The 20,090-nt window shown below is 41.5% G+C and overlaps 1 protein-coding gene across 3 annotated transcripts in view; it reads right to left on the reverse strand.

Moving 5' to 3' along the window:
* The window catches only part of ELMO1 (engulfment and cell motility 1), a 291,965-nt gene that overhangs the window by 143,860 nt on the left and 128,015 nt on the right, over positions 1–20,090 (reverse strand). For all 3 annotated transcript variants that reach the window (XM_079947572.1, XM_079947570.1, XM_079947571.1), the window contains one exon: positions 2,092–2,196. In XM_079947572.1, the coding sequence (XP_079803698.1) occupies positions 2,092–2,196 (105 nt within the window). The remainder of the gene's footprint in view (positions 1–2,091; positions 2,197–20,090) is intronic.

A 20,090-nucleotide genomic window follows, 5' to 3' on the forward strand; every position in this document is an offset into this window, starting at 1 on the left:
CAGGGTCCTACTCAAGTGTAGGCTGAACTCCTGACATCCCTCAGATCTTGTGGCAAGCTGGAGAAGCAGCACCGTGGAGGGGCGTAGCTGGAAGAAGAGGCGAGGGGGGCAAGTAGTACTCCTCCCCACCCCCCAGCCCAGCTCAGCCCAGTCCCCTTCCTCCTCTAGGCAGGGCAGGGAGAAGCCAGGAGGAGGGAGGGAGGAGGAGGCACTGCGGTGTGTGTGTGGGGAGGAATGGAATGGCGCAGGGTGGGAAATGGCGCAGCCCAAACCATCAGAGTCCCCATGCCAACCCGCGGACAGTCCGCAGGCTGGATCCTGAAGGCAATTGGGCCTGATCTGGCCCTTGGGCCTTAGCTTGCCGACCCCTGCCATAGAACTATGAAAGCAGAACAACTTCATAAATTCCAGTTTTGCTGGCACTCACGCAACAGGAAATAAAACAATCTTTGTTTTCGGGGGGGGGGAACAGTGAGGGAAACCGCTCATCCATTTGCTTTCTGACTCAAAGCAATACACATGAAATGATAAACGATAGAAGAACTATTTTTAAAAAGTATTTATCTCCTTTAAAACAGTCTGTGGGATTTATATAACAACTATGAATCTCTCAGCTGCCATCAACCAGAGCATTAAGTGCCAATTACTTCCTATATCTTTCACTGTAAATAACTGGGACAATTTTAGCAATAACAACCTCCAAGAAGGCAAAGTTAATGGGAGATAAAAATCCATAGGTGATGGTGGCTATAAACTGGACAAAGAAATCAAATAATACATAGCAGTTTTACGTGAGCTAATGAAAGAAGTGCCTACAACATGTGGCTGGTAATTATGCTCTTTTCATATAATTAGAAAATGGTAAGACAATGCGAAGAAAAACCCATTAGTCCAGTAAAGAACGGAACAATTGAAACAGCCTTTATGAGCTGCTCAATATATAATTAACTGTTCTTGAGTACATTCATTTTAAAGAACAACAGAGGAGACTATGGTTCTTTTGGGGATATATATATATATATTCACTGTTGTAGCTATCTTTAAAATGACTTTCTAATATATAAACTCCTATATATACTTATCAGAAAGTAAGCCTCATTGAATTCAATGGAACTGATTTCTGAGTAGACATACATAGGATTGCACTGTCCAGACCTTATTTTATGATGGATTCAATCTTCACTATGCTCCATTCAACCATTGTCTGCTTTAATGGCCATGGTAAATTGGGGGTGAGAAGTCTTCGAAAGACTAAATCTAAAAAGCCACTGTCCCTGACTGTCTTTTAACCTGGTGACATTTTATTAAGGAGTTTCTGTATTAGATGTCTGTAAAGTGCCCTTTACAGAACTCTGAGGCTTTGGTTTTATGCCTGTTTGAATCAAAGTTGTAGACTAACTGATGTAACTTAAAGTTAATTTTTTTAACCACAACATTTTATACTTGTAATTTTTATATATACTTAAAATTGTTTTTTGTTTTTTTTTAGTTTTTCTAATGCCTAAGGCTATTTCTCTATTTCCAGTGACTTAAGATAGCCAAGATTTTTGAATATTGTATGTACTCTGCCATTCAGAACTTCTCCACTCCTCTGCTTCCATGGAGGTTAGGAAAGTTTATGAAACTTACTCAGGCACACACTTCTAAAATGTCAGAAAGAAAATGCAAAAGAAACAAAATATAATTTACTGCTACCTTTCAAGTAAGTTGTGTGGGCAAGAAGTGGGAAGGAAAAGAGAGAAGTAAAGTAGGAGAATGAATCAGCCTTCCTTTATCCCACATGTCTAAGTGAAATCAATCATAACAGATTCCTTCCTCTTGGGAGTCAAAACATGCAAAAGAGGTTTTTAGGTCTTCAAGTCATCTATCAAGGATGGCATTTATATCAGTTTGAAAATAAATTTGGGGGTCACTGCTCAGCATTTGTCAGCGCTTACAACAGAAAAATCATAGCTTGCTTTGCCCTCTTGGCAAATTAATTTGAGCAATTAATTGCTATTTGCAATGTCATGAGCCCATCTGCTTTCCTAGAATGATGGACAAAAAAAGAAAGAAATATAAAAATACCCTGCAACAAAAACGCGCTCTTACCCGGATATAAGCATCCTGTTGATGTTTGGCAAAGTATAGCATGTTGTCGAGAGCCAGCATTCCTGGAGGAGTCTGCGTAAAATCCATTGCTGGGTTCACATGATTCTGTGAAAAGGCAGCAAGTGTTAGCATTAGATATGTAACCACATGAATAATTGGACTAACTGCCTTGCAGGTCAAACAGAACACAAGCAAGCAATACAAAATACAAAAACTTTCCTGAAGTTGCTTGAGTTTAGCTCCCAACATTCTCCTCTCTGAAAGACTGCCTTCTCCAATATTATCTTGATGATGCTTTGAGATTACCTGGAGACATGGTGTTCAGATATGCAAGTGTCCCTGCCTCAATGGCTGTGAGCAAAATCGAGGCATGTACAGCCCACCATAAGCAGGCCACTGGCCTCAGCTGTGCTCACCCACCTGCTGCTATTTTAATAATAATAATAATAACAATAATACAGTGGTGCCTCACAAGACGAAATTAATTCATTCTGCGAGTTTTTTCGTCTTGCGAATTTTTCGTCTTGTGAAGCACGGATTCCCATAGGATTAACGGTTTTAAGAAAAAGGAAACAAACTTGCAAGACATTTTCGTCTTGTGAAGCAAGCCCATAGGAAATTCGTTTTGCGAAGCACCTCCAAAACGGAAAACCCTTTCGTCTAGCGGGTTTTCCGTCTTGCGAGGCATTCGTCTTGCAGGGCACCACTGCAATAATAATTTATTATTTATACCCTGCCCATCTGGCTGGGTTTCCCCAGGAACTCTGGGCGGCTTCCAACAGAATATTAAAATACAATAGTCTATTAAACATTAAAAGCTTCCCTAAACAGGGCTGCCTTCAGATGTCTTCTAAAAGTCTGGTAGTTGTTTTTCTCTTTGACATCTGGTGGGAGGGCGTTCCACAGGGCGGGTGCCACTACCGAGAAGGCCCTCTGCCTGGTTCCCTGTAACTTGGCTTCATGCAGGGAGGGAACCGCCAGAAGGCCCTCGGTGCTGGACCTCAGTGTCCAGGTAGAACGATGGGGGTGGAGACACTCCTTTAGGTATACTGGGCCAAGGGCTTTACTGTTTAGGGTTTTAAAGGTCAGCACCAACACTTTGAATTGTGCTCGGAAACGTACTGGGAGCCAGTGTAGGTCTTTCTGCCTTTCTGCCTGCTCTCTTTTCCCCAAGGATGAAATAGACTCACCTTGGGGAAGAAAGAATGGATAACAGAGAGGAAGGATCCAGCACTGGTCCATGGGACAAGATGCTTGGAGGCAACAGGTCCTATAATAAAGCTCTACACCCCCTCTGGGAGAGGACACACTCAGAACATCATTTCCTACCAGCCAGGAGGGCCGTTCATACTCTCTCCTCCCCAACTGGAGTATTATTTTGTCCTAGGGAGTAGCAGGACGAAGTGGGCTGGCGCTGTACCCTTCAAGCATCAAGCTGAACATGCAAACAACCCCTCATTGTTTTTTTCAAGGATTCAGCTTCAATGCTCAAAGAAGACCATGTACTTTGGGGGCGAGCACAAATTTGCAAATTTGAAAAGTTGGCTTTTCCAGGTGACATGAGGAATTCCTGGCAAATTAATGGTGCCATTTCAGGATGGCAAAGAGCTGATTTCCCCCCTGCACTTCAGACAACGCATGATTCTTTATCACAAGCACTTCTATTTTGTGTCCCACACACTGAGACAATATTATTATAAACAGTATCATGGTCCTAGGCATTATGCATGCATACTAAAGGCTCAAAGTCTTCTTCTTCCTCCACCCTAAGCCCAAATAGTTTTCCCAGATCCTCTGAAATCCCACTGACTATATGAATCTATAACATCAGAACACACTTCCAGCACGGTAAGTACTCCACACAATTGACATCGGAAAGTGGATGGTTTGGGTGAAATAGGTTAAAATTTGAAATATTAATCCAAGTGGATCTCAACGAAAAGGTTCACTCACAATCAGTATATGGTTTCCTAGTTTGTGTGTTAAAATGGTGCATCATTCAAAGCAGCAGCTTTCAATGGCTGTTATAAATAGCACAGTCGGTTGCTGCTACTAGAGTTGAAACCCTGGGGTACTGATCCATCTGAACCTCTTATCTTTCCTGACGCATGCTCCTGTCAAGGGCTGGTTTGGGGCTTCTTTGTCTCCGCTTCTGCATTCTAATGTGCAGAGATTTCCTTCGCTTTTTGATTTCATTGCATAAGACCCAGATGGGAGAGAGCGTTCAAAGAAAAACCTTTGTAAGGAGTGAAGTGACTCTGCGACAATGGCAGAGCTTTCTTATGCTACCTATTCATTCCCTGGCAAGTCTGGTCCACTTTATTCCTACTGGGGAAATATGTAAAGGGCATTTTAAAGAGCACCTGTCCAAGTTCCAAGGCTAATAGAGCAGTAAAATGCTAATTTAATTCAGTGCTAAGAAATCTCTTGTCAGTAAGTGAATGACAGCTATATTTAAATCTGTCAACAGTGTGCATTTGGATCAGAGTACAAATCTTGTTAAGTTATAAAATATAAAAATGAAGTGCTTCACAGATGGAACAAGCATCAATTGGTTTCCTCTTCTTATGCAAGGACAGTTGACCCCCAACACATAATATGGCTTTTAACACCAATGCATCTTTCCATGCTCATTACACCATGTGTGTTTGTGTGTGTGTTTGTGTCAATCAGAGGGAGGGAACTATGGGACTTTCTCCAGATGAGGTGGGGTTCCAGAACCCTCATACTAATGTGTAGTACCTCCAGCCTACCAATTTCTATGCCCCCAAACCTTTGGGGTGAAATTATCAGTAGACAAATCACATTTGGGTAGATAACCAAGAGCTCCCCTTTACAATTCAAAACTATTCCGAGAGCTAAAAAGTAGGACGCTTATTCAACATAAGGGGAAAGCAGAGGTGGGGCAGAGAAAGATGAAAGATGAGCAATAAACAAATACAGTTATTTTATTTAATGGAACTTAATTGTAAAAACCTCTAAGAGGGCTACATAAAAATAGAGAGAGATGACTAATAACCAGAAATTAGCGAATCCATTAGAATACCTACTGAACTATAATATTTGGACTCAAGCTGACAGTAGGTTGGTAAATCAAAGGGCAGAATTACATCTTACATGAAATGTGCAGCAGCTACAGCCACCAGCACCTGGGTGTAACTGTCTAGAGAAGGGATGTCCAACAGGTCGATCACGATCTACTGGTCGATCCCTGCGAGGTTTTGGTCGATCACGGTCGATTGCTGGCCCCCTTCTGGCCCCGGCACCTCGCCCCTCTCCATTGTTGGAGAATGGAAGACGGAGTTTACAAACCAAGGTTGTTTTCCCCGCAGTGATCCTTCGAGTAGATCTGCGAGTAGATCACAGTCACTTGGAAGTTGGCCACCCCTGGTCTAGGGCAATTAACCTGTGTCCTAACATCACAACATAATGAAATTCCCAGCTCCCTTGGCTAGCAGCAGTTAGGTATATTTGGTGGGAGCAGAGAAATGTCCTATACCACGATTTCTGAACATAGACACATCGACCTAGCTGCCTCATGCGAGAGAGGAAAAGCATCAGAGCACTCAAATATTCTATATCACTTTACTCAAACATCTGCAGCTGTTTGAAACTGCTACTTCCTCCCCAATGTCCCTCCACCTCTGCTTTATTCAAACTGTCATTGATTAAAATGGCCATATTTTACGCTCAGTAGTCATCCATACCTACTTTACTCAAACCTCTCCCATTGTTTTACACCACCATTCTGCCGCCCCCGGCTCAGTCTCTCTCCCTTCTCTCCCCCATGCCAGGGTTACTGCTGTTGTGCAACCTGCCTTCTCTTTAGCTCCTCCTGCCCTGACTTCATGCAAATCCAGGATTGTGATGCAGCACTATAAATCTTCCAATGCAGGCAGCATGACGACAACCTTACATTTTTATGTATAGAGGAATAGAAGTTATTTGTATACGATTGTATCATGCAATATCAGGGTGGTTTACAATGTTACAACATAGAATAAAAATAAGATAAACATTAAGGTAACCAGCGAATCAAAACAAAAATTAAACAGCTGCCTGTCAGCATAAACGGGTTCTTGACTTCAAGAACCGCCTTGAAGACTGACCTCAGCTAGAAGTTGGGTATTTAGTATTTCCAGTCCCAAGCTTCTGTTTAATTTCAGCTGGGAGATGGTGTAATATATTTACCATCTAGAAAACAACTGAGATTTCTAGTTTTAATAGGTTTGATGGATTTTATATGATATAATAAGCCATCTGAAGGTTACTCTCTGAAAGGCAGCCTATAAATATTGAGATGAATAAATAGTTGTGTTGAAATCCTGCACCTAGTTACGTTAATTAATTCCCTCTGAAATCAACGGGAGTCTAGTGAGCATGTAGATGGGCACACAACTGCGGATCTTGATTTCTATGTCTAAAGAAGCCAAGATCTATTTATGCATTTCATAGTCAACTATATTTCACTGCCATCTTTCTGTATGTGAAAAACGCATAGCAACTGGAGCTACATGAAGATTGAAAAAACCTCTGTGAACTTTGGACAGCTTAAGTGAACACTGTGCTGCCTAAGATGCCATCACTTTGATGAAATGTAAATCCAAAACTGTGATTACTTGTGGTCATTAAGCAGCTCATGGCATGTTTTTGGCAGATTAGAGTTTCCCTGGACAGATTCCAGTTTGGGAAATTACATTCCACCTACCTAATATTCTCTTGTAGTCACAGCTGGAGAAAGCAGCCTTCATTTCCTCTCCTAAGCTACTTTATATCATTACCATCTGCTTTGCAAAGGCACCAAAGAAGTTGCTGTTTCTCATTGGCAACACACAATAGTGCAATACTCAGACTGTTTTCCAACTATGTACAGCTACTATGAAACACTGTTGTGTGCCAATCATGTGCTAGGTACTGTACTTCATTCAAAAGGAGCCAGGGAAAATATCAGAGTAAGAAACTCTGGGAAAATATCAGAGTAAGAAACTCTGCTCCTTGGGAGAAAGGCGATGGCAAACCTAGACAACATATTAAAAAGCAGAGACATCACCTTGCCAACAAAGGTCCGTATAGTTAAAGCCATGGTTTTCCCAGTGGTGATGTATGGAAGTGAGAGCTGGACCATAAAGAAGGCTGATGGCTTAAGAATTGATGCTTTTGAATTATGGTGCTGGAGGAGACTCTTGAGAGTCCCATGGACTGCAAGAAGATCAAACATGTCCATTCTTAAGGAAATCAGCCCTGAGTGCTCACTGGAAGGACAGATTGTGAAGCTGAGGCTCCAATACTTTGGCCACCTCATGAGAAGAGAAGACTCTCTGGAAAAGACCCTGATGTTGGGAAAGATTGAGGGCAGAAGGAGAAGGGGACGACAGAGGACGAGATGGTTGGATGGTGTTCTCGAAGCCACAAACATGAGTCTGACCAAACTGCGGGAGGCAGTGGAAGACAGGAGTGCCTGGTGTGCTCTGGTCCAGGGGGTCACGAAGAGTCGGACACGACTAAACAACTAAACAACAACAAAGAAACTTGTACAGCATTAGACAAATCTCTGTTGTATGCTGTACTATGCCGTAAAGTTATCTGTGTTCCAATATACTTGATGTGTAGATCCTAATTCTCATTAAAAGAAACCGCTAAAAACTAAAGCATTACATGAAATATACACAAGACATTGGACTTTGATTTCCTAGCCAATTTTTAATTATGTTTTTGAATGCCTTTTGGACAGTTGTTCAGCTGTTGTTGAACTGCAACACCCATGACTACTGATCATTGGCCACGCTTGCTGGAACAGATGGGAGTTGGAGACCAACAATATCTGGATGGCAACACTTTGATTAGTGCAACAAATTAAGGCTTCTAGCAGGAAGGTAAACGGTGTTTCCATGCGCTCTGGCTTCCGTCACAGTTATCCGTTGCGCCAGAAGCGGTTTAGTCATGCTGGCCACATGACCCGGAAAGCTGTCTGTGGACAAACGCCGGCTCCCTTGGCCTGAAAAGCGAGATGAGTGCTGCACCTCATAGTCTCCTTTGACTGGACTTAACTGCCCAGGGGTACTTTACCTTTACCTTTTTTTATCTAGTTCAGGGGTAGTCAACCTTTTTATACCTACCGCCCACTAATGCATCTTTCTTGATGGTAAAATTTCCTTACCTCCCACCAGTGCTTGATGGAAGGAGAGTTCAGCCTGTGCCGTATAACCCACCTACTGCCCATGCAGAATCCTGAAACGCCCACTAGTGGGCAGGAGGGACCAGGTTGACAACCCCTGATCTAGTTAGTTGTCCAAATTTTGTTATGAAGAGAAGCAAAGATTTTGCAGGAAAGGGAACACATTGGATATTTTCGTTCATGCTGATTATGATTTTTGGAATGAGAGCACTTTCTGACCTAGTAGCCTTTTTCCTTTTGTATTCATGCAGTTGCTGCTTAAGGACTAAATTCCAAAGATCATCAAAGTCTCAGAAAAAAAGATATAAGGTTCAGCACCGCAGTTACATGTGATGCACTGAGCCTCACAACTGAACGCAAAATGCGATCGCGACATCCCAAAAAGGGCACTTCTTCTCCACTGCCGTTTGCCTCTCTACCCACTGCTCACACTGGGGGGGGCCCTTCCCAAATTGCTGCTGGTGCTTTGAATTTGACAAATGTTTGTGTAAAGATGGAAATGAAACTGATACCAACCGGTTCCTTTAGATGGAAGATGAATGACACCTTATTAAGGGACCAAGAGATTATTAAGAAGGCCCAAAAGACACTGAGAGATTATTTTGAAGTAAATCTGAGAACCACGGTGGAAAAAAGAGTAATCTGGGATGCAGGCAAAGCGGTTATGAGAGGGTTTCTTATCCAACAGAATGCAGTAAAAAAGAGGACTCAAAATGAAAAAAAAAGAAAAAAATTTGGAGAAAATAAAAGAAGGTGAGAAGAAACTAAGATTGAAACCAAAATCGCAAGAGATTCTGAGAGAAATTAAGTTATATCAAGTACAATATATGAAATTGAATCAAGAAGTGGAATGGAAAATTAAACAGATGAGGCAAAAGACATTTGAATCGGCTAATAAATGTGGGAAACTGCTAGCCTGGCAGTTGAAAAAAAGACAGAAGCTAAACACTATTACAAATCTAGAGATAGAAGGAAAGGATATTCAGAATCCAGTGGAGATTAGAAGGTGCTTCCAGAGATATTTTAAACAACTTTATACACAAGGGCCTCAGAAAGAGACTGATATTGACCAATTTTTAAGATCTAATGGATTACAAAAAATCTCTCAAGAAAATAAGATAATGTTGAATCAGAGAATTACAGAACAAGAGATTGAAGGTGCCATTCAGAACATGCAATTGGGCAAATCTCCAGGGCCGGATGGGCTAACCTCCAAGTATTATAGAACTTTGAAAGACTATTTAATTCAACTGCTAAAGGAGGTTTGTAATGAAATTATGGAGGGGAAGAAGGTGCCTGAGTCGTGGAAAGAAGCTTTTATTACGCTTATACCGAAAACTGAGTCTGAAAAGACACAACTCAAGAATTACCGCCCCATATCACTATTAAATGTGGATTATAAAAAATTTGCTAACATATTGGCTAACAGATTAAAAAAGGTATTAGTTGAAGAGATACATAAGGACCAAGCTGGCTTTCTCCCAGGTAGACATTTGTCTGATAATACAATAAATATAATTAACATTTTGGAGAAACTACAAGAGAATATTGATACAAAAGCAGTTTTAATTTTTATTGATGCGGAGAAGGCCTTTGACAACATTTCTTGGAATTTTATGAAGAAAAATATTCAGGGAATGGGGGTGGGACAAAGTTTTGAAAATGGTATAAGTGCAATTTATTCAGAACAAAAGGCTAAATTGATAGTTAACAATGTGGTGACAGAAGAATTTAATATAGAAAAAGGAACACGGCAGGGCTGCCCTGTCTCCCCACTACTTTTTATTTCAGTCCTGGAGATTTTGCTGAACATGATTAGAAGGGACCGCTTGATTGAAGGTATCCAGGTCGGAGCTAAACAATATAAACTGAAAGCTTTTGCAGATGATTTGGTTTTGACATTACAGGAGCCAGAGTCTAGCACGAAAATGGTATTAGAACTGATTCAAGAGTTTGGTCATGTGGCAGGATTTAAATTGAACAAGTCAAAAACTAAGGTTTTAGAGAAAAATTTAACATCAACTGAAAAAGAAAGGTTTCAGAATGAGACAGGGTTGATTGTGGTCAAGAAAGTGAAATATCTGGGGATTAACATGACAGCAAAAAATTTGAACCTATTTAAAGATAATTATGAGAAATGCTGGTCAGAAGTAAAAAAAGATTTAGAAATATGGTCAAAATCGAAGCTTTCCTTGTTGGGTCGAATTGCAGCTATAAAGATGAATGTATTGCCAAAAATGTTATTTTTGTTTTAAACATTGCAGATTGTGGACAAGATGGATTGTTTCAAGAAGTGGCAGAGAGATATCTCTAGATTTGTCTGGCAGGGCAAAAAGCTCAGAATAAAATTCAAAATATTAACTGACGCAAAGGAAAGAGGTGGGTTTGCCCTGCCAGACTTTAAACTTTACTACGAATCAGCAGCATTCTGCTGGTTGAAAGACTGGCTGCTTCTTGAGAACACTGACATTTTGGATTTAGAAGGTTTTAGTAATGTTTTTGGGTGGCATGCATATCTGTGGTACAACAAGGTTAAAGCGCATAAAGCATTTAAAAACCATATTGTCAGGAAAGCATTGTTTAATGTCTGGATAAGATACAAAGATTTATTGGAAAATAAGACCCCAAGGTGGTTGTCACCTATGGAAGCAAAGGCTTTGAAAAGACTCCATATGGAGGCCAAATGGCCGAAATATTGGGAGATATTAGAACAAGAAGGAGACAAATTGAAATTGCAGAGTTTTGAGAAACTAAAAGACAAAGTGCGAGACTGGTTGCATTGTCATCAAATAAGAGAGGCCTATAATTTGGACAAAAAAATGGGCTTCCAGGTTGAAAAATCAAAATTGGAAACAGAACTGTTAGAACCTAAAACTAAGATACTATCAAGAATGTATAACTTGCTGTTAGAATGGAATACACAGGATGAAACGGTTAAATCAGCTATGATTAAATGGGCACAAGACATTGGTCATAACATTATGTTTGCTGACTGGGAACAGTTGTGGACCACCGGTATGAAATTTACGGCATGTAATGCCCTAAGAGAGAGTATTATGAAAATGATTTACAGGTGGTACATGACACCAGTCAAGCTTGCAAAAATTTATCATTTGCCCGATAATAAATGTTGGAAATGTAAAGAGATTGAAGGTACATTCTTTCACCTTTGGTGGACGTGCCCAAAGATTAAGGCTTTCTGGGAAATGATCTATAATGAACTGAAAAAGGTATTTAAATATACCTTCCCTAAGAAACCAGAGCCCTTTCTCTTGGGCATGGTCGGCCAATTGGTGCCAAAGAAAGACAGAACATTTTTTATGTATGCAACAACAGCAGCAAGAATACTCATCGCAAAGCATTGGAAGACACAAGATTTACCCACCCGGGAAGAATGGCAGAGGCAAGTAATAGACTATATGGAGATGGCAGAAATGACTGGCAGAATCTGAGACCTGGGAGAAGAGTCGGTGGAAGAGGACTGGAAGAAGTTCAAAGACTACTTGCAGAAACACTGCAAAATTTATGAGTGTTAAAATGATGTTGGATATAAAAATAATATGGCATTAGTGACAAAGTTAGAAAGAGTATGTAAAAATGAATTAAAAATGGTGAAAAACTAGAGTTATATTATGTCGAATTTAAACAATATGGTATAAGTGATTAAGTCATAAGGAATAGGTAAGAACGATCTAAAAAGAGAAGAAAGATCGAAGACTTAATAGGCTGAATTATATAATTAACAATGAGATTTGAAAAAGGGTAAGGATTTGCTGAATTTGACTGGGCAAATGGGAACACAAAAAAGGGAGGTGCGAGGAAGTCAAGAAACAGAGTTAAATAAGTATAAAGTTAAAAATTGGATTTTTTCTTTTTTATGCTTTTTATTATCTTTTTTGATGTTTTGTTTTTTTTTTTGTTTATCTTTTTGTGTATCTATTTTGCATTTTTTGGCTATGTTTGTTTCTTTCTTTTTTCTTTTGTTGTATGTAACTATGTGTCTCTTTGTAAAATCTTAATAAATATTTTATAAAAAAAAAGAATTTGACAAATGTTTGGTGGCTTTTTAATACAGCATTGGTTGAATGGGTTGAATGAATTGAATTTTGCAATACCTTTAATAGGAACTAAGACCTCATCAAGCACTGGCTTCAAATCAAACGTCGTTCTGATGGGCAAAGCCAACTGGGATGCAAGAACACTTTGAATCAGTAATGAGCCATAAATGTGCCAGGATTGAAGGACCCGGTCATGGATACACCCCCTATCCAGCCTTGTATACAAGTGCCAAAAGTCAGCAGGCCTGTCCAGGATGTGGGTCCAGGACCTGATAAAAATAGGCAGTACTGGGTCAGATAAAATTACACTTAAAACTCATGACACTGGTGAATGTGGTAAGTTTTACCTGATAGTTACTTTCTTTAACTACAATTTTACCTAGAGAACTACTAAACACACACACAAATGACATGCTGAAAATCAGGCATCTGCATATACCGATTTCCAATTTAAGAAATGTCCACAAATCTAAAGTTTTATTTTAAAAGTAGATCTATGAACTCCTATGATCATTTAGCTAAAGTAATTAAAGCGAGAGGATCTGAAACAATACTTCCTCTTCAGTGCTTCAAGATTTCAACTATAAGCTAATGCTGCATAAGATAAATTGGTTTTAAATGTAGAACCACAATACTACAGCTATTTCAGAACTGCTGACATGAAATTCTATGTAAGTACAAAGACAGTATTAAAATGGCATTACTTCCGGACCGTTGCTTAGAAAATATTCAATATTCTTCCTGTTATTTTGTGACACTAAAATATTAATATAGTCATGAACCATTCTGCAAACCCAAATGCTCTCTTCCTTTCCCTTTCCCTTTCCCTTTCCCTTCAAGCTTTCAAAGAGTCTCCCTCTCGCCCATGATGAAAATTCTGTTCAAAGGCCAGCTACACACAGCAAATCATTCACAAATATGTGGCACATTTTATGGATATATTTTACTAGTATATTTCACTATGAACGGCTGTAGGGGTTGGATGCCATTGAAAGTTGAAGATTTGCACAGTAAGGATGAAGGAAGATTATGGACCTTCCTTTGGCAATGCATCACTGTAGGCATGAAGAGAGATGGAGGATAATTTATGTCAGGTTTGGTAGTAGTAGTGATGATGATGATGATGATGATGATGATGATGATGATGCTTATACCCCACTCATCTCACTGAGTTTCCCAGCCACTCTGGGCAGCTTCCAACAGAATATAAAAAATTTAGATTAGATAAGATTAGATTAGATAAATTTATTGTCATTGTCCATATATACACAGTATACACAACAACGAAAATCAAACACCCAAGACCGGATTCACATACACATTTGCACGTATCTCCAACACTCTCATCCTATTCAGACATAATCTATTAAAACATACATAATCCAGAATATAACATTTGGTGCTCCAACTACAACTCCCATCATCCCTAACCATTAGCCAATCCAGTTCAATATCACCTGGATAGCCACAGGCTCCCCACCCCTGGTTTGTGTTCTTCTCTCCTTTGAATTTTTCAGCATCTAGTACCTTTCACACCTGGCTTACGTACACATAAGTAAGCAGGGCCAGGCAGCCTGGACTAAGCTGCTTTGGCATGGCCAGTTCTTTTAAACAAAGCTATTTCTGGGGAGCCAAACCAGGTGAACATTGGAGACTGGGATCCTACTTTGGTTAGCAGAGAACTGTATCTTTGCCATAGAGGGATTCTAACCCACAAGCGTAACCCCTAGAAGACACTGGAAGCTCGACGTGACCAAGCTCACGGACAGTGCCCTGATGTCTTGAAAGAAACACAAGGTATGTTTTCATATATCTCAAGTTATCATAGCTGAATAGGCCTGGCTTCCAAAGGCAGAATAACTGGCACAAATCCATGGCAGCTATTCCTGATCGAGAAACCAGATCCCAAAATGACTAGTAGATCTCCTGGTCTATGCAGAAGAGTTTGAAATCTAGGGTTTAGGTGGCATTTCTGAAAATGTCTCTGTCCAAGCGAGCCCACGGTGCATTGCTTTGTGCATAGAAGAACAAGTCAAATTGTGTCACGGTCAAACAAAAATCCAGAGAGAGAAGTCAGCCTCTCAAAACAAATCAGCCATTTGAATGTTACCAGCTGCCTAGGAGACACAGGCAGCAGCTGTTAAGATTTTGACACCAAGCAACCAAGTTTAAATGCTATGCACGAACAGAAACTATGTCCCAAGGGTAGAACAGCACTGCTGTTGGTACAATAGGTCCCATTTTCCAGCTAGTTGTGTTAACCAGCAAGGGTTAGGCTTCGGTAGCAAAGACTCAAAGTTCACAACACCTTCTCTCTCCATGTGTTTGCCCTAAGCAGGTCTGGAAACTCACTCTATGTGCAAACACTTTGTGTTCGGTGCTCGTAACACAGATCTCTCCCTTACATAAAGGGAGGGATTTATTATGACGATCTATATAAAACATTCCTCCACTAAAGTGGGGGGGGGGGAGGGAGGGAGAGAGAGAGGGAGAGAGAGAGAGAGAGAGAGAGAGAGAGAGAGAGAGAAGATAGGAGAATGGTATGATCTGCAAGGCCACATGCTGCACAACATATTAAAAGAACTCTGCATTGCACATTTCCAGTGGCTCAATACTACAACGTCCCATCCATCTCAGTTGTTCAAACCTACCTGACTAGCTCACAAAAGACTTGGGTTACAAACACCTTGGGTTACAAACAATTGGTTTCAGACTCCGCTAACCTGGAAGTAGTACCTTGGGTTAAGAACTTTACCTCAGGAGGAGAACAGAAATTGTGCAGTGGTGGCACAGTGGCAGCAGGAGGCCCCATTAGCTAAAGTGGTACTTCAGGTTAAGAACAGTTTCAGGTTAAGAACGGAGCTCGGAACAAATTAAGTTTGTAACCAGAGGTACCACTGTAAATGAAATAGAATCAAATCATCGAAGTGGAAAGCACCAGGAGAGTAGTTTGCAATGCTAACATCTTTTGCCCAACGTGGGGATCGAACCCATGACTGTGTTAAGTGTCTACCAACCGAGCTGAATAAATTGTTTATGAGCACACAGGAGGCAGGACTCCAACCTTTGGGGAATTGGGCCGCATCTACTTATTTAGCCCCCAAACGTAGCTCCACAGGGGAACCAAGGTAGGATCTAACTAATACCAGCCCGCTTCCCCTGTACCTCTTGCCTTCAGCACCATGCTCTCAAGGTGAGTGGGGAGGCCAGCCTGTTCCACTCCATCCTGGAGCCTGCAACTCCACGCAGGTGCTATAGGTTGGCCACAAAGGTGAACAAATGCTTGTGAGTCCCACAGCCCTGAAGGCAAGCCTCAGGAATGAACCCTTTGCCTTTAAAGATGCGTAAGGGTGCTCACCGAAACTTAACTTAGCTGCCTCATGACTTCAGCACTTACCTGCTAATGTGGGTAACTAATATATTTACGCTTCCCTGTCATTCCATCATACCCACCACACTGGGGTAGAATAGGTGAAAAATCCCACCAGCAAAGCCATTCAACTGATGATCCAGAGAATGACAATAGTGCCTGTGGGAAGGTGGGTGGACTACAGAACGAGGAGGCCAAAGGAGGGGTGGGGTGGGTGTGCTGAAATAGCTCTTACACCAGCCCCCCATCCTGCCACCCTTGGTCTTGTGTGAAATAGCTTGCCTAGGCCCCTGTATTCCTTAAGCGGTCAACATGGCTGTTTTGGGAGTCACAGGGGTATCTTTTGAAAGTGTTCAATTTACCAATGTTATGAACTGAGTTGAATAGGATCCAAAAGGCAGCCGTCTGATTGGTCCTAGAACAATAGAATTCAGAATGCAGCAGTCTGATAGGTCCTTGAACAATAGGGTCCAGAATGCAGCAGTCTGATTGGTGCACAGGAGCCACCCAATCCAGCTCCAGGTGGAAGTGAATCCGCAACCTGATTGGCCTACAGGTGAATCCCGGAATTAGCCAATCACATGGGGCCCACTGTGTAAATAATGTATATAAAGCAGACATTCTGGGGGAACTTCCATTCCTCCTCACCACTATGAGCTGAATAAAGAAAATGAAATCCACTCTTGACTCCGAGTATATTTCAACCAAGTTCAACATATATCTGGGATGAGAAAATGGCAGCTGAAGGAAAACTATTGCTTTCTGCCCTGCCAACTTTAAGGCAAGCGTTATGCACAGGAACACACAGCTCTATCGCTGGAATCTACCCCCAGCCTAATTTGGAAAGCAAGAAACATGCAGCTCTTTGTAACAACCTTCCTTTAAAACTAGTCACTGACCAGGGCCAACCACTTGAATTGTGGTTTCATTGTTTAATTTGTATAGCATCACCTTCAGATGATATTTTGCTTTCCTACATTGCCTGTTCTGCTATATACAATTATTTCATCTGAAACCAAGAGCATCTGCCCCATGAACAAGGAGTGCCTATTCTATAAACCACCGGCTGATATAGAATGAAAAGTTGCCTGCTTTCCTTCACTGCCTATCCATTACTTTTAAACTTTTGGTGGTAGCCTCTATGGAACCTTGAGCCGAGTTTTAGATTTCAACCTGAAAAACCTGGATTGAGATTCAAGTCCAGCCACAAAGCTTCCCTGTTAGCCTTAAGAAAATCACTGCATGTAAGAAGAGATCAGCAGACCTTACAGTTAAAGATATTTACACATCCTCAAGTATGGTTAGTTACATGAAAATAGCACCCAGATAAAATATTGTTCCAAATTAATTTTATAGATTCTAGCTATCAGTCAGCAGTGGGGAACATATGCCTTTCCAGATTTTGCTGGACTTCAACATCAAAATGGCCTCTAAATAGTCAAGCAGTTGGTAAATGAGAGCATGGCATGCAATTTTAGGTTAGGTGTGTGCTTAATTCTCCCACTGGAATCATTGGAGATTTAGACTACAATGCTATACACATACACCTGGAAGTCACTCGCACTGAATTCAGTGGGGCTGACTTGAACAGACCTGCATCGAATTGCGCTTTAAGAGTTCTTTAACTCTAGCTGGACCATGCTAAAAAAAAATCTAGTTTTAAAAATAAACTAATCAGATCCAGGCTCTTCACTGCCCCTTAAAAAAAAAGAACTACTGCTCTGAGTTATTGTTCCAAATGCAATCAAGACTTTGATAGTGCAACAGGTCGACAGCATCTCCAAATCTAATGCCATCAGCTCATGGAGGGACGGAGCGTATCTTCCCAGCCAAAGGGAAATTACAGGGAGGCTGTAAAATGAAGCAATCCATTCCCCTTTGCCAGGTTCAAATCTAGCAAGGAAATAACTGGCGAGCTAAAAGGGGGGTTTGTTTATTTTAACAATTTGCGTCGCACACTGTTATTTGTTCAGTGTCGTCTGCCAAGCAAATTTGGCAGGCTCCACAATGCTGCTCGGAAGAGGCAGAGAGCAGTGGTTTTGACATAAGCTGCTGAATGTGATTACTGGATACGGCCAACAGGGCTGTTTAGGCGGCAAACCACTCTTCCCACAATGACGGGGCTCAAAAATGAACTCTGCAAAACTTGATGCAGTACCAGTAAATCATATTGAAGGGCCGTCATTACCCGCAAGACAGATTCAGAATTGCAGACAGCAGACTGGTAAAAGTGGCTCCACAGAAATAATTCCCTGACAACTTTCAGAAGAGATAAGAAAACTCAGAGTAGACTACACCCCTCAAAACAAACCTCTTTTTTAATGTTTCAAAAAGGTTCTTATCACTAAACTTTGGCCTGTGTGTATCCTGCAATTTTTCAGGAATTTCCTGTTGGACGCAGAATACAAAAATATAAACAAGTTTCTAGCTGTTAAGACCATGGAGATTTGCATGAAAGCAAAGAATGTGTGCAATATCTGGCTGATTCCATTGACGGATGGGGGTAAGCAAAAAACAAAAAACTCCTTGCCTCTCACACACACCAATTTGCTTAGTTTAGACAGGTTTCATCATTTCTTGGGAAAGAACTTGGGCAGTAGTTCATGTCCCAGCCTAGGAAACACACAACTCAGCAACACCTGTCGACAGTGAAGGTGGCCGTTCTGTCTCCATCACTCATGTGCCAGCAGCCCTTCTATTAATGCTTAAGTGCAATGACCTGGCAACATTTCACATAATTCTTAGACCTTTAAATGTCACTTCTTGAACAGCAGAGGATTAAGCTCATTACCGCTAACATATATCTGGGAGATTAAATTGATAATATGGTACAAAGGTTAGACTGATGGAGTGAGACCACAAAGACCCAGGCTTAAATGTCTCAGGAGCAAAACTCACTAAGCGCTATTGGGCCAGTGACACTCTCTCAGCATTACCAACATTCACAAGGTTGCTGCAATTGTAAAATGTGGAGGAGGGCAAGATACAGTAAGGCTTAAAATAAGGTAAAGGTAAAGGGACCCCTGACCATTAGGTCCAGTCGTGGCCGACTCTGGGGTTGCAGCGCTCATCTCGCTTTATTGGCCGAGGGAGCCGGCGTACAGCTTCCGGGTCATGTGGCCAGCATGACTAAGCCGCTTCTGGCGAACCAGAGCAGCTCACGGAAACGCCGTTTACCTTCCCACCGGAGCGGTACCTATTTATCTACTTGCACTTTGATGTGCTTTCAAACTGCTAGGTTGGCAGGAGCAGGGACCAAGCAACGGGAGCTCGCCCCATCACGGGGATTTGAACCGCCAACCTTCTGATAGGCAAGTCCTAGGCTCTGTGCTTTAACCCACAGCGCCACCCACGTCCCTTTAAAATAAGGTATAAATATGTAAATATTGTGCAAGATAATAATCACCTCTTGTTGTGACCAATGCGTGAATCACTGGGGCCAAGCTATCCCCGCCCAAGAAAGGCCATCACTAGCACATCTGTTGCAGCTGGTGCTTGCTGAGGCTACCCACTGATGCTACCCATGTTTCCAGTGAGAAAAAAGGACCCATTTCCCAAATTTAACCCTGCAGATAAGCTGCTTATCTCCTTGCTTCCCCTCTCATCAGGTATGTTTCTCTAGCCAAGCTCAGTTTATCAAATGTGATGCCAGCACAGACTGTACCTCGGGGGTCACAATTCAGTGAAGAACCCACAGCAAATGCATTTGTCAGGTGGAAAAGGCACCTTGATGGAAGATGCTGGAGACAGGAGATTGATTTAGTACTTTTAACTAAAATGCCTCACAAGGGAGAAAAAAGAATCAGGCAAGAGAGAGACTAAGAGGTGTCCGAAATTCCACCAGCTGTTTTGGGCTTCCTATGCAGAACACAGGAAGACTCTCATTACATGCCATTTCATTGTATATAAAGGTATTTTGCACATCAGACAACTACCACCGTGAGACTCTGTGGCATTCTACGCAGGAGCGGCTATTTGCAGTGAACAACAGGCTTGACCACCAGGGGTTATTTGCAGTCTTATCAACTGCTATGTCGCCAACAGCATGCAGACCTCCTTAAGCTCTGCTGGGGAGATGCTGACCTCTAGAGGCACATACTAAGAATAAACCAAATGCTTAGTTTTCACGCACGTCAGTCAAAATGTTTCAGCTAAATTAATTCAGCCATTTCTGGAGGGGAGGGAGGAAATGTTGCCCGAAATTGGGAAGGGGTAGGTGAAATTTTAAGATTCTTGGTGAGGGAGTTGGCCTTATAGATGGGGTAGTTTGTTTGTTTAAAAAAAAAAACAACCCTTAAAATAATTTTAACTTGCCACCACCAATAAGCCTCCCCATCTTTGCAGCCATTTGATTTACCGTATTTTTCGTTCTATAGGACGCACTTTTTCCCCTCCA

The sequence above is a fragment of the Podarcis cretensis genome, assembly GCF_951804945.1.
Source record: "Podarcis cretensis genome assembly, chromosome: 12".
Taxonomy (NCBI): Eukaryota; Metazoa; Chordata; class Lepidosauria; order Squamata; family Lacertidae; genus Podarcis; species Podarcis cretensis.